Here is a 14,567-nt window from a genome sequence, read left to right as displayed (position 1 = left end):
GCTCTGGCATTCTTCACTCTATGGACAGTATCGACTGCAAAGTGAAGACTCCACCTCATGAAGTTCCCTATTTTCTAAAAACTTTAAAGATAATGATTATTTTGTTAATTGATTTTTTTTCTCACCTGATGTGAATTAGATATTTAAGGATATTGAAGACTACTGAATATTGAAGAAGTGAAAAGGCAATTTATGTATATTTTTTAGCTAAAAAAAATATTTTTTCATAGCAGAATAAACCAATAGGTTTGAATGCATAAATAATTTATTGTTAACTGATAAATCGTGAGGTTTTATTCTCTAGATTTTCTGTAATAACGACGAGCATATTTGTAATTTTGTAGTTTTTTATAGAAGAATAGATTATAAAGTTTGTTTAAATAAGGGAAAATTATTGAGTTCGAAGGAAACTCAATCATAAGTAACCAAGACATTTGTTAAAGGTGACGGAAGAAAAATTTATTTTCCCTTTATTGATTAAAGAAACGAAGTACAGAGGATGATACATTGCCACATGATTAACGTGAATATGACATATATAAGACATTGTGTTTCTTTATTCGATTTTCATATAAAACGAGAATGGACAATAATGATTTAGGAAATATATTTTAAATCGAATTAGACATTCATTTGAATAATATACTTATGAATAATTCTCGCATATCAATATATTTACTCGTTATTTCTCTACTGAACCCTGGACAAAATAAAAACGCGAATAAAAGTCCATCAATTGTTACAACAATCACTCACTTTATTATACGCTGTTTACCTCATTTTCCAATCGAATCTGTTTTTCTTTCAAGTTATTTATTTTTCGACAACTTATTTTCAGCAGTAATTTACCGATTACAACCGAAAATAGTCTGACATAATTTCAGTTTTAATAAACCCATTGTGCTGTACATCGCAACAAAGAAATACCCACTCAACATCCATATGGTTCATTCTTTGTTGCATTTTTATCATAAGGTTGTCATTTAGATTTCAATGTCTCGAAATATTCTCTAATATGGACGAATAGTCGGGGCATAATATACATTTCGTTGATTGGATCATTATTTACATGTACCACCACTTAAGGAGTCGCTTAATTATCTCATCTTTTGTCATTTCAGCAGTGAATTGATGAAACATGAAAATCAAAATGAAAATTCAATAGAAAAACCTAAAGCTTTCTTCTCCTCTATTAAAATTTTGCAAAATATTGCAACATCTTTTTACGTAAAAATTTGCAATATTTTGTTCTGTTTACTTTGAATTTTACGAATTAATAGGTTTTGATTTTCCCAAACTCATGTCATTGCTTTCCAGGTCTTTTTAGGGGAATTTAATGTCTTTCTCATTATGAAATAAAAAAAGAAATTGTGAATTAATTGTTATAAGAAAAGATCCTGAGCAATTGTTATTTGGAAATATCATTCCCTATTATTTCTCCGCAAAAAACTACCAAAATTTTTTTCTATTAAATTTTTTCACACGTGAGCATACCTTTGATTATGAAATTATCTGCGATAAAATGAAATTCGGGTGAAACTACCGAGAAACTTTCGCATTCCGCCAAATTGGGAAAGAAATTTCTCTTAGAATCGCTAGCAATCAAAATAATTAAATAATCAGGAGCTCGTAAAATTGGAATTTTCAATTTTTTTCAGTTCACTGCTAAAAATTATTTATCAACTTCAGTAACTTTTTCATCAGGAGAGCGATGAAACGTTAATCGTATGTCTAAAGAAGCGATAACTAAGATATCATGCACACGAGAAAGGAATAAACATTTTTCCGTTCGATTTTTATTCCTTGAAGGGTCAGGAAAAGATCATCCAGTCACTTCCGATTTACAAAAAGAATATAATGACGAAAATGTTAGCCATGTACATGAGCAGAAAGCACGTCACGTTGCTCATTATTAAATCGTTATCACCTATATTATTACGTCAAATGATACAGAGTCCCTCCAAGGTTGCATTGCTAGGAGTAATCAACACCGATAATTCACCACGTAGAACTATTTAGGACCTGTGCAGTGTTGTTCACTGTTACTCCCCCATGTTCATCCCTCTCTCTGTCCCCAGCAGGATAATTCGTCCTGATGACTGGACTGCGTTATAAATTTACAGTGATGTACTTTGCAACTACAATAACTCCATTATTTTCAGTACAAAAATTAATTAATCCCCTGAAAATAATGTCAAGTTATGCAAAACTGAGTGGATGATAATACATGTGGGTTCGTGGACAAAGAAACTAAAAAAAATTCCGTAAAATTGCAACCAGGATCTAAATAGAAAACGAGAAAACCCTTCGTCCTGCACTCGTCCAGTTTATGCATGAAATTTATTAACTTCTCCATTTGACAATTGGACAATAAATATCGAATAATGACTTCTTGATCTTCAGTATTTCGTGTAAAAAATAACTACAGAAGTAATACGACTGATCCAATCGCATATTCAATGATTTTGCGAAGTAAAAAATTTCATACAACAGCTAGTGACGAAACTTTCATCCGGAGACTCATTAAAATTACTATTAATTATTTAATAACTCAAGCCAACTGTGTCGTCATCGCAAACCATCTCAATACAGTCTAAGTAATAATGAAATAACGTTGAAAATATATCGAGACGATAAAAAAAATATTGACTCATTAACGTTGATTGTTTTCATTTTTATTCTCACATCCGAGCAACATCAATTAAAAGTGCTCGATTACGGTAATCTCCAGATAGCATTTCTCCCATCCTCAGGGTCCTTCGGTCGTTCATCAATAACATTGACTTACCAATTTCTGAAATCGGTTCTGCCGAGTCGGGTTGAATGTACGAATCATCTAAATTCAATCTAAAAGTTGGGTTAGGATTTTACACCTGTGTACGTCATCTTCAACAGTTTATGAACAATGTTGTAACTCTGTTGAATAGTGGGAGGAAGGGAGATGGGGCCAGATAGACGTTCGATCAATGGGCAGTGAATAATAGTTTGACAGTGGCTTATATTCTAAATAACCTGAACGTGAATCCATCGACTTATGTACTCTCATACGACAGCCATGATTCCGTCAAGTGCATACTTCCTGGGGGACTGTTGAGCTACCAGTTGATGTTTCCTAAAATATTCAATTGACGTATCAAAATCTATGGTTAACAATCATGCCAACAATGTATCAGACTAAACGACTTATTCCAGTCTTCGAGGATTTTCGCTTCAAATGTATATATACATATGTAAACCGATTTTAATGCATATATATATGTAAATACGATTAATCTAAATTTATATAACTATGAGCATGCAAAGCGTGAATTTGTAAGTTGTTTGTCATGAAATAAATGAACTGCAATAGAATTTTTTAATTTTTTTTTACTTGATTCCCATCAATGTTACCAAAATTTAGAATAGAATTTATCGATAAATATTTTACAAGTGTCATTCGAATCATTTTCATATATACATCGATCTCGCGATGGGTTTTCTACAGTTATTCGTCAACAAAAAGTATCCGATTTTTACACGAGTTTCCATAAAGGAACCCTAAAGGCTAAACTCGTAAATTTTAGGTTTAAAATTGTTAAGAAAAAATCCACCTCCTGTGGAACAATTTAGACTAAGAAATATGCATAAAAAATAAAGATATAAATTTAGAGTGAATAGTCTCATCGTTATGAAATTTCCACCAGCTTGAAAAATGAATTTTAAAGATATAATTTTTGTTTTTATGGAAGACGTCCGTATGGGTCTCGAACCCACATCTTGCAGATGCCAATCAGTCACTCGGGAGGCTTTTAATTATTAAGGGAAATTAATTGAATTTTACTGGTGGTGAACATGATCTAGATAATAACCGGAATGCGATAATATTACAAAAGAGCTATCTAATGACTTGTTATAAATAATAGCATCTGCTGAAAGATCCTCGCATTTGACCTCCCGCTCTTAAAACGTCTCCCTTCATTCCTTCCATTAATTTATCCTTTAATTAATTAAATTAATTTAAATAAGTGATATCTCAATTTTACGTTCACTAAAATCTTATGAAGAATTATTAAATCTTACATCCTTGCTTGGTGCCAAATTCTGTTTGTATTCATCAAGGCTAAATCCAGAGTTACTGTCTTCCCCACAAGGCTCGCCTGGGAAAGTACCGTTCTCTGTCTGGAGACACGAAACCATGGTGATCATTAGAATTACCATTCTAATATGATAATTAATGGATTCATTTTCTTGCCTGTTTGATCGATGGTTCGTTCTCCTGTATCTTCCGTTTCTTTCCACCAGAGTCGATACTCTGATCTGAGAGACGTTTTGTGCCTATGCTCTCCGTCTGACTCTTTGGAGCAAGGCTACCTGTCTTTTCTCCAGCTGCTACGCTTCCATTACGATGTCCACCTCCGGAAACCTGTGAAATGAGAGCAACAATAATTAATACGGAATCATCGACTGTTTTTTGTAAAAATTTTGATTCAATGTGTTCAAAATATTATAAGAATTATATTAGACTTTAAAGATTATGCCATTTTGCTATTTTCAACTGGTTATTTGTCAAACAAAAAATTGATTCTAATTTATTTATGTTATATCATCCTACGATTTTTTTTTGTTATCAATTTTTCAAGTTTTATGGAATTTTCCATCAAGAATGAATTAACCGAAATGAAAAGTTGACTGGAAATGGTGCCAACCACCGAAATCATTTTTTTTAATTACCTTTCTCTCACGCTTAAGTAATTTGGGTGATACATAGAGATGCAAATCCTTCCTCTTCACATGTTTTGCCTCAATCCACATGCCCTCCTTCAGCATGCTAATTTGTTCAGCTTGTCTTTCAACTGTATAAACAAAGTTAGAATAAGTAACAATTCACAGGCCATTGGATAACTCCATATGATAGATAAAACTCATAACTTACTTGTCTCCACGAATGTTTTGATGTCGTAGGTCAAGTCAATATTAATATTTTCACTCTTGTTAAATGACAGACCGATGAACCACATCGAGCAGTAACGTCCTTGTTCAGGGTTGATTGGAGTGTGCCCTTCGGGATTTACATGGGCAAGTTTGATGTGTGCATTCCTCTCCAATGTCACTATTAAAAGATTGAATATTAAATTAATAAAAGAATTCGAAAAAGATAAAAATGGGAGTACAATAGAGGAGAGACCACAAATTTATTAATTGTTCATTAATGAATAAGGGATCTGCTCGGTAATTATGTTATAAACACAGGAATTTCATTTAGTCATTGTGTTGATTCCATAAAATATTCGATAGAAAAAAACTGATATCAATTTTCCTGTGCGAATATTTTTTGGGAATTTTTTTTGCAAAAATTTGTCTGACAAGAAAAAATAAAATTTAGCGAAAGCAAATTGGAAAATTCGTGTTCAACAACTTTGATAGAAAATATGTGAAACAAAAATCTCAAACATTAAAATTCATGTTTATTGACATATTTGTATCAAATATTCAATTCAATTTGCGCAAAAAATATAATTATTAGAGGAAATTTATCAAATTGTAATGAAATACCTATTAAATGTCGTATTTTCGACTCGACGAGACCGCACCACTCCAGCTGTTCTTCTGGGGACGAGCTGCTGGCCAGCAACACAATATAATGTTTATATTTACAAAAGAAGTTTGGAGGTTCGAATAACTTGTCCCACGTGGCTTTACCCATGATGATCTCTTCAGTCAATAATAAACCGTGTTCAAAAGCCTCCTGCATTATCGTCTTCGTTGATATTGATACGTTGAATGTCGAATTTTGTTGTGGATATGCTGGAGTTATTATCGGCATTACATGATACCGATCCGATACGTTCACCTGTAAATTTATTGAATCACAGTTTAAAAAACGAATGAAATGCAATTTTTTTTTCTGAAAAAATTAATTCTATCGATCACAACTGAATAAATTCGGTGCTGCAACATTGGTATTGCATCACCACTGTAATTGTTATTAATTTATATAGACAAAGGTGATTGTCAAGGACGGTCAGGTGATGTGTGCATTGCGGAGATTGTTGTTAACAAATCCAGCTTCCTCCCATGTTGTTTTTTCAAGATTAAATATTTAATAGTCAGAAAATTATTTAAATTATGATTGATCACTTTTCTAGTCAAATAGATAAATTTGCAGTTCTCTCCCTATCAATCCTCAACTTTCGGACGTTATCTAATAATTTTAATATTGTTTAAATTTTGCAAATCTAAATTTAAATGATAATATCAAAGTGTTAGAAATATTGAACTATTTTTCAACTGTTTTCGACCCCCTCTGCCCTCTCATGTCCTAAATTCCCTGAGTAGATTATCTATTCTTGATGATTTAGAACATTTTTCACAAATAGTTTATAAACAATTAATTTTTTATCGTAAAAATCATTTATACGGAATCGTAAAAAAATGATGTCTTGTGTTATCATACGCCAGAGAGAGGTTACCAGAGACCGATTTCAATGTTAATTATTTATTTGCAAAAAGTTAATGTTTTGAAATAATAATTGGGTGCAAAATGTAATTTCAATAAATTCGAATATTGAGGATTTTATTTGAAAGTTTGGCAGGTTATTTAATTGACGAATTTGATGATTGAAAATCATCAAATGTATAGTAATGTAGTATAGAATGTATAGTATGGTTCATGTCAAACTCTTAAAAATGTGCTGATTTTCTTAATTAATTAGTGGTCAATGAAATTTTACTCATGATTTTTTTAATTAATTTGTTATTAATTCATGCGGTTGGGAATTAAGTTGCTGTATGTATTCGACATAAATGTTAATTAATCAATGTCTAACTAAGAAGTGAAATCAATGCATAGAATTAAAAAATATAAATTTCTTTAATGAGTAAAGAGAGTTAAGGCCCGAACTATTCTATTCTTCTACCCGAACGTCATCTAAATTATTTATCATGGTATTTTTTTATTTACACATCCATCTGATTTCAAACAGATGTTCGTGTTAGTAGGAGATTTTTCGAAATTATAAATATTCTTTTGAAAAGAGAATAAATTGGAAACATTTTCAAAGTGCATTTTTAATAAATAAAATTTTAAAAATTAAAGTGAGCACACACTAAATAGTGGCCATACAACAAAAACATGAAGAGGAAGGATTCAATTCAAAATTTTCTACTACTTCTTTTTCTAATACTCTGCATATGGGTCTTAAATTAAAAAAAGGTTCAAATTTTTCTTCATTTCAAACTTTTTATGCTCATTTTTTTGGTGTAATCAGCACTCTCGACAGTAATTAAATGAGTATCAATCCAACTACCATGCAATATAAACTCAGAGGAACTCACCCTTGGATCCCAAACTGGAAAACCTAGATTAACATTATCGGGCTGCTTTAGCAAAACTGGTTGGGGCCATTTCCACTGTGAAAATACGAGGAAAAACTTCTCAATTAATGTTGCAGCAACTGCATTTGGATACAATTGACACGTCCTCGCAACAAGCATCGCCCACGATACACCACCGAGATAACCCAAAACATTGCTGTAAATTCCGTGACCTAGAAATAAAAAAGAAAATCTCGATTGAAAATGACTGAATCGCACAGTAGAAAATTACATTTTTTGTATATCATATTTTTTTCAAACATCAGAATTTATTTATGAAGAAGTTTATTTATGAATTTATTTATGTTTATATATTTATTCATGAGAAGGCTCAATTTTACTCTATTTAACAAAACCAATTGAATGATTTTTTAATTCACGTGGGATTATTAATAAAAATTCAATAAAATTTTCCAAAAAAAAAAGGTGAAATTGTTGTCAATAAAAATCTTACGTTTTGCCCATAATTTGATAGCTCTCAGTGCAAGTCTGAAATTCTCTATGTTAGGAACAAGTCGTAGTATTTCATCGGTGACTCGACATCCATTAAGACTCCTCACACACTTCTGGTCCAGATTCTTCAACAACATATCGTCTTGCAAATCCTGAAAAATAAAATCGTAAGTGGTAAATAATGTAGGCAATATTTTCGTATTCTGATTTCTCATACATTATCAGTAGTTACATACCATTGAATCAGGAATTTCCTTCAGTGCCAGTTTGGCAAATAACATATCAATTTCAATGCCATCGAAATTCATCTTGATGACCGGTACAAAGGCTTCTTCCACTGCCTGCAATGAATCAATTAACAACGTGAATTAATGAAAATAGTAATTACAGATGGACATATTCGATAGAAGTATTATTTAGAGGTACATTGGGGTAATTTCGGTTGTACTTCAACACTTTTTGTATTTAGGGTGCATTAAAAAAGGAACGGAATAATTAAAAATATCCATTAGTCTACTTTTTCATTCGCAGAAGAATAAATAATTGATGTTAATGAATGAATCGATGTTATGAAACAAAAATTTTGGGAAATCAATTATTTATGTGTATAAAATCATTTGTTTGAAAACTATTGATTGACTAGTTTGTTCATAACTTTCCCTCGATTTCCATCTCTTGTTTCGTCAAAAAAAATTTTTTAATATAAGAAATGAAAAGATTGAAAAGAGAAATTAAGATCTGGAAAATTCAAGTAGCACAAAAATAAATAATTCGCAGTTATAAAACAAAAATTCAACGAAAAATCTGGAAAATTAATTATTCATATGTATGAAATTATTTATGAGAAAAATATTGATTTTCTAATTGCTTCATGAATTTTCCTCGATTTCCATCGCTTGTTTCCTCTCAAAAAAGTTTTCTAATGCAACAAATAAGATTGAAAATAGGAATTAGGATCTGGAATGTTCAGCTACAACGTAATTGTTTTTTATTTTTAAATATAGAAAAAATATTCAAAATATTCAGTAAAAGTTTAACATCTCTCAAGTTTAATAAAATGTTTAACATCTCATAAGGTCCATGTACTTTCTAAATTTTAGATTTTTTTGAATTTTTAGTCGACTTAGTGTTTGCGCATTTTTTTATTCAGATCATTATAGATCATCAGGAATAAAAAATAAGAAATGGGAAATTGGTCGATTACAATGCTTCCATTTGGAAGCAAAAATTGAGTTTGTTTAATGTATTTTCAAGACCAATATACTTCTGAATTCGATAAACGTAAACAAAAGAGAATGAATGATCAAACTAACAAACACTGAGGTATTACCCGACCTTCAGAATTTTTTATTTCGACATAAACTTTTTCCGATCACAAAAAATTGAATTTCGAAATTGAAAATCGGTCAAACTGGTGACGATTAAACTTTCTCTTCATCTGATCATTTGTAATTTTCCTTAGAACGTTCACTTTATTTTATAATATTTTTGGAGTATTTTCTGATAATTCCTCAACCAAAATAATGAAATAAAATGTAGAACATAAACCTCCGTTTTATTTATAAGAAGAACCGGCCAATTTCTGAACAATGAGAACTTCTGTTAAAGATTCAAAAATTAATAAAATAGAAATTAAACTGATTATTCTCTCCGTTCTAATTTTAACCAATTAGAGTGTATTATTCGGGGTCACATGACACTTTCATATCAGATATATTTTGATAAATTTATTGGCTACAAGTGAATTATTAGAACAATAATTTTGCAGTATCTCATAAAATATGTTTCACGATTTTGCTAGATTTTCCTGCGTGATGCCACGTGACCGATAAAATCGCAGTTCAATTGGCCACAATAAGAACGCAAAAGCGATACCTCGAATGCCCTTCAACCTTCGAAATCAATTAATTAAACTTAATCCTCTCGTGCGATACAAAAAACAATAGTGAAATTATTCAATAATTTTGAAAGTCGTAGGACATTACAACTGACAATTTCTTTTTTCAATTATATTACTCGTTCATGTGATCAACTATTTTTCAACTATTTTTTCTATTCGTTAATATTTAATAAATGAAACAACAAATTAAACTGCGGCCCATGAATGAGGGGTTTCAGTTATTTCCAATTATTTATCCATTTAATGATTCTTTATCTTCTCATTTTTATTTGATTATTTTTTTCTAATAATTCTCACACGTTCGAACGCATTAAAGTCATCATATGGGCCATATTTATATTTGCATAATTGTTTAATTTTATATGTTGATTCTATTTTCAAGGGAACCATATTCATAAACTAAAAAACATTAGCACCAAATTCGCGACTTTAAGACTTTAAAGTTTTAATTATAAAAAACTTTATTTTAACTTTAACTTTAATTGAAAAGACATTAAATTTTAATTATAGAAATAGTCAGTGTGTCCCACATTGTCTTCAAATATTATCAAATCCGAATAAATAATTAATAATATTCTTTTAGCGAATGTAATTATGTTTTAACTTGATGAAATAGCACACAACATAACGAGGAATGAAAAAATAACTTACCCTCAAGTCGGTGACCTCAGGCTGCTTCCTAAGTAATTCAAAAAAGGAGCCGAAATAGTCTGTTCTAAATATATGTCTGGGCACAACACATAATGCATCGATATCAGCTCCTTTGTGATGGACTCCCAATCTGTAGGATCCAAAGGTGTAAATTTTTCCACCAACATTCTCAGCAACATTGGGTGGCATATTCCTAGCGATAGACGTATCCTTGATCCACTGTTTCACCAGGGCATTCAATTTACTGTAAAACAAACATAAAAGTTAATCCAAAAACTCCAACAAAGTCCATCAATTATCATCTTAAAATTATCATCTCAACAATTACCTAAGTATTTCCATTCTGTGATTCAGCTCCTCCTCGGATTCGAACACATTGTACGGCTTCAACACCTCTCTGAGCTCATTTGTTCTCGTTATATCACTTGGTTTAGGCTCAGCAACACTTATTGCCGATGTCATACCCAATGTCCGTAAATTTTGAGACGCTGGTGTATTTGTTGTGATTGTATTGTTATTACCACCCTGTGATGACCACATTTTGGTATGTTTAATTATGCACCTAGACTACTAACAAAACACTCGAAATTTGTCTGAATGGTGGATGACCATTCAACGAAAACGATTACACTACGTAATTAATTATAAAACACTGAACGAGTAAAACGAATTTCTCTGTCAAACATTCAATGACATCATTATGGGTTAGGGTTTCTCACCCGATATCGCGTCTTCGGTCACAAACTCAACTGGCGACAGAACTGAGAACAGTCTGGGTATAAATTTTCTAGAAAACCGAGGGTAAGAACCTGAGCAGAACCCAAATAAAAGACAATTAGGATCGAAAATTGGTGACTGTAGTCGTGATTATCACTTCACTGAGGTTCACTATCCTTTTCTTTCGAGGGTATTAGTGTTTTTTATTTTGTAGGAGCCTCGAAGAGTTAAAAAATTGACACAACATTCCCACAGAACACTCGTTGCAAGGTTAGGAAAATATTCAACGCCATTGACTTTGTGAGTTCGGAATGTACTAAAAAGCTTCTCGACTCGCGGTTGGATGGAATTTTAGTGGTACGCGAATGCTCCAGGAGGCAGCTAAGTCGCTCGAGACTTTGATCGCGGGAAAATGTAAAGTCAATGAATTTTATCAAACACTGAATTCGGATGTTGGCACTGTTATGACAGCAGAAGAACTGTTGGAACAACTCTAGAAGACAACTGTCTTCTTCAAACGCTGGGGCTTGACTGTCTTCCAGTTTTCACGATTTTATTTGACACCGAGAATTATTGCCAGCTCGGCCAGAACACGCCCAGAGAGGAGGGGGGAGCCAATCGGTGGACGATCTCGGTACCCCCACCTTCAGTTAGCCGCCACTTTGGGCCCTATGATCATGGGCCCATACGGTGTAGGGGCCGAAAGGGGCTGGCTGAATGAGTGGACGGGGGAGAACTTTTGGGGATTAGGATTAATTGTCTAGACACCTAATGATGCCATTTTGTGATACGGATTTGCAATATGAAGATTATTTCGTAACCAATGAATATGGTCGTATTGAATATTTTGTTCAATTCAGTCCCAGTTTTTTAATACTAAATAATTGAAAATTTGGTAGTGAATATTTATTGTCTGACTAGTTATATAATTCTTATAGTGACAAAATAACACCTCGTTTTTTATTCTTTTATTGAAAGTCACAAGAAAGATTGTTAATGTAATCAAAATTGTTTGTAGATGATATATAGTTGATGGACATAAGTAAGAATTTTTCATATGATATTTATTCATTAATATCGGGAGTGCGGGGGTAACTTGTCCCTACAAAAGTTTTTAATTAATAAAATTCAATTCAGTCCTAATTTGTTAATACTAGATAATTGAAAATTAATGAATTTTTCAATTTGCTGTAGGCTATTTGAATTTGGTAGTAAATATTTATTATCTTATTAGTTACATAATTTTTATAGTGACAAAATAGCACCTCGTTTTTTATTCTTTTATTGAAGGTCATAAGAAATATTGTTAATGTAATCAAAATTGTTTGTAAATGATATATAATTAATGGACATAAGGCAGAATTTTTCATGTGATATTCATTAATTAATATCGGAGGTGGGGGTAGCGATTCCCTTGAAATGTTCTTAATTAATCAAATTCAATTCAGTCCCAATTGTTTAATACCATATAATTGAAAATTAATTTTTTAATTCCCTTCAAGTTACTTCCAAGTTGATAGTACATATTCTGTCTTATTAATTAAAAATATTTATGGAGAGAAAACATTCCATATCTAATATTTTATTGAAGGTCAATACAAACATTATCAATCCATTCGAAATTGTTTGTAGGTCATATATAGTTGATTGGTATAAGGGTATCAATGACTCTCCATGTGATATTCGTTAATTAATATTTTGGAAATGGAGGGTAATGTTTCCCTATAAAAGTTTTTGCTAAATTATATTCAATTCAGTCCCAATTGTTTGATACCATATAAATGAAAATTAATTACTTTTTTAAATTTGCTTTAAGTTACTCCGGATTTGATAGTTAATATTTTCTTTTGAAAATTTTTAAAAATTTATAGAGCGAACTTAGCACCCTTATTCCGATTTTTTTATTGTAGGCTAAACGAACTATTGACAATATATTCGAAATTGTTGATCGGCGATGCATAGTTTATGGGTATAAGACTATCAATGATCCTTCATATGATATTCATTAATTAAAACGGAAAAGTTTTTAATTAATAAGATTTAATTCACTCCCAATTGTTTAATACGACATAATTGTAAATTAATGAAACTTGCAATTCATCTCAAATTACTTTGAATTTGATGGTGGCCATTCATTATTCTATTAATTAAAATTTTTATAGGAAGAAGTGTAAGACCCCATTTACGATTTTTTTATTGAAAGTCAAAAAAACATTCTCAGTATCTAAAACTGTTTACAAATGACATATAGTTTATAAATATAAGTAATGATTCTTCCCGTTATATTTATTAATTAATATCGCAAATGGAGTGCTACCATTTCCCATAGAAGAATTTCGAATTAACAAAATAATGAATATTCACTATCAGTTCGAATTCACTAATCAATTATTAATTTTAATTAACGAATGAGGAAACAATGCTCTGCAATGGGCCTTCAAAACACCTGAATTAATTAAGTAATATTAATTATCTGGGACTATTCCATTTTTTCTGTTATCTTAATTATTGCTATTATTTACAATCTACTTGTTCTTAATCATTTCAATTCTCATTATAAAATTATGTCTCATCTTTCCCTACTGTTTTCTCTAGAATATGAGTGGCCATCTTAGCCAGAATAAGCGAGACTATTCGAATTATACAAATGGGTCTTCAATAATACATCTAATTAATTATTTTATCTAATTATAAACCACATCTAGTTAACATGAAGTTCATCAGAGATTTAATGGACCCATAAGTTGCGTTTTTCTTTGATATTCTCCAAATTCCAAAACAATTTTATTACCTTTCATATTATTATATCATTATTATATATTATTATTTATATATTATTATGTTATATCAATAACAATAAAATTACAACAACACAAACAAATTATAACAAAAATGTTTACTTTCAATTCCTGACTCGTCACATTAAATATTTCTTCTGTCTTGAAATCTACCTGATGTCTTCCCTAACCCTCATTACCCAGACATCATACCTGGATTAACCGTTTCTTAATCACCAATGGCTCTGGGAAAAGCTGCCCTGTACCAGATGTCGTACCAAAAATATTGTCACCCCAGGCTGGTACAGACGCCGACGGTAGTGCCGCCACCGTCGGTCCTGGCCTGGCTAAGCTGCCGATGCCCACAGCTCGCCCTAATGACTCTTAACAATTCAAATTAGTCGTATTCGAAGGAGAATTAGATTCTCTCTAATCAGGACAAGTCTCATTCCTAAATCTCGGTAAATAAAAATGAAAAATCAGGAGGAACGTCGAAGGCGTCGAAGCCCTTCGATTTTCCCCCAGGTTTTTAATTTTTATTTACAGAGATTAAGGAATGAAACTTCGCCTGATGGAGGAGAATCTACGTCTCTTCCGAATAGCGTTGGTTTCGTTCCTTAATGTTCATTAGGGACAGAGATAGAATTTTTTAATTAATCGGGGAATTTCTGGACTCTCCAGGCCACCAGTGTCGGCAGCTCCAGCAGCCGCCAGAG

At 31.6% G+C, this 14,567-nt stretch overlaps 1 protein-coding gene and 1 long non-coding RNA gene across 3 annotated transcripts; one reads left to right on the top strand and one right to left on the bottom strand.

Annotated features, from left to right (window-relative positions):
- Positions 1-433: 433 nt before the first annotated feature.
- Positions 434-11,381, bottom strand: LOC135169629 (poly(A) polymerase type 3). 2 transcript variants are annotated; one of them, XM_064134792.1, is made up of 11 exons: positions 10,686-11,381; positions 10,358-10,601; positions 8,043-8,147; positions 7,808-7,958; positions 7,315-7,526; positions 5,533-5,830; positions 4,913-5,089; positions 4,711-4,832; positions 4,232-4,402; positions 4,060-4,158; positions 434-3,976 (listed from the first exon to the last, which is right to left on the bottom strand). In XM_064134792.1, the coding sequence occupies exons 1-11, from the start codon at positions 10,895-10,897 to the stop codon at positions 3,890-3,892; spliced, it is 1,878 nt and encodes a 625-aa protein (XP_063990862.1). In that variant the 5' UTR covers positions 10,898-11,381; the 3' UTR covers positions 434-3,889. The 2 variants fall into 2 exon arrangements, with proteins under 2 accessions (XP_063990862.1, XP_063990863.1); XM_064134793.1 differs by having other exon boundaries at positions 434-3,112; positions 10,686-11,380.
- On the top strand, positions 11,114-13,974 carry LOC135169637 (uncharacterized). Its single transcript, XR_010300235.1, has 2 exons — positions 11,114-11,220; positions 11,289-13,974. It is a non-coding gene; the product is annotated as an uncharacterized LOC135169637 (long non-coding RNA).
- Positions 13,975-14,567: the final 593 nt, after the last annotated feature.

Source organism: Diachasmimorpha longicaudata, chromosome 15 (assembly GCF_034640455.1).
Source record: "Diachasmimorpha longicaudata isolate KC_UGA_2023 chromosome 15, iyDiaLong2, whole genome shotgun sequence".
In the NCBI taxonomy this organism is placed as follows: domain Eukaryota; kingdom Metazoa; phylum Arthropoda; class Insecta; order Hymenoptera; family Braconidae; genus Diachasmimorpha; species Diachasmimorpha longicaudata.
The sequence above is the reverse complement of the archived record's forward strand: the minus strand, read 5'-3'. Positions and strand labels throughout refer to the sequence as shown.

What these genes read in the sequence shown, in the direction of transcription:
- LOC135169629 (XM_064134792.1), bottom strand. Translation starts at nt 10,897, where the DNA reads ATGTGGTCATCACAGGGTGGTAATAACAATACAATCACAACAAATACA. An exon ending in GAAAATACGACATTTAATAG is followed by an intron (nt 5,090 to 5,532) that starts GTATTTCATTAC and finishes ATCTTTTAATAG; the next exon opens with TGACATTGGAGAGGAATGCA. An exon ending in TACTTAAGCGTGAGAGAAAG is followed by an intron (nt 4,403 to 4,710) that starts GTAATTAAAAAA and finishes CTCATTTCACAG; the next exon opens with GTTTCCGGAGGTGGACATCG.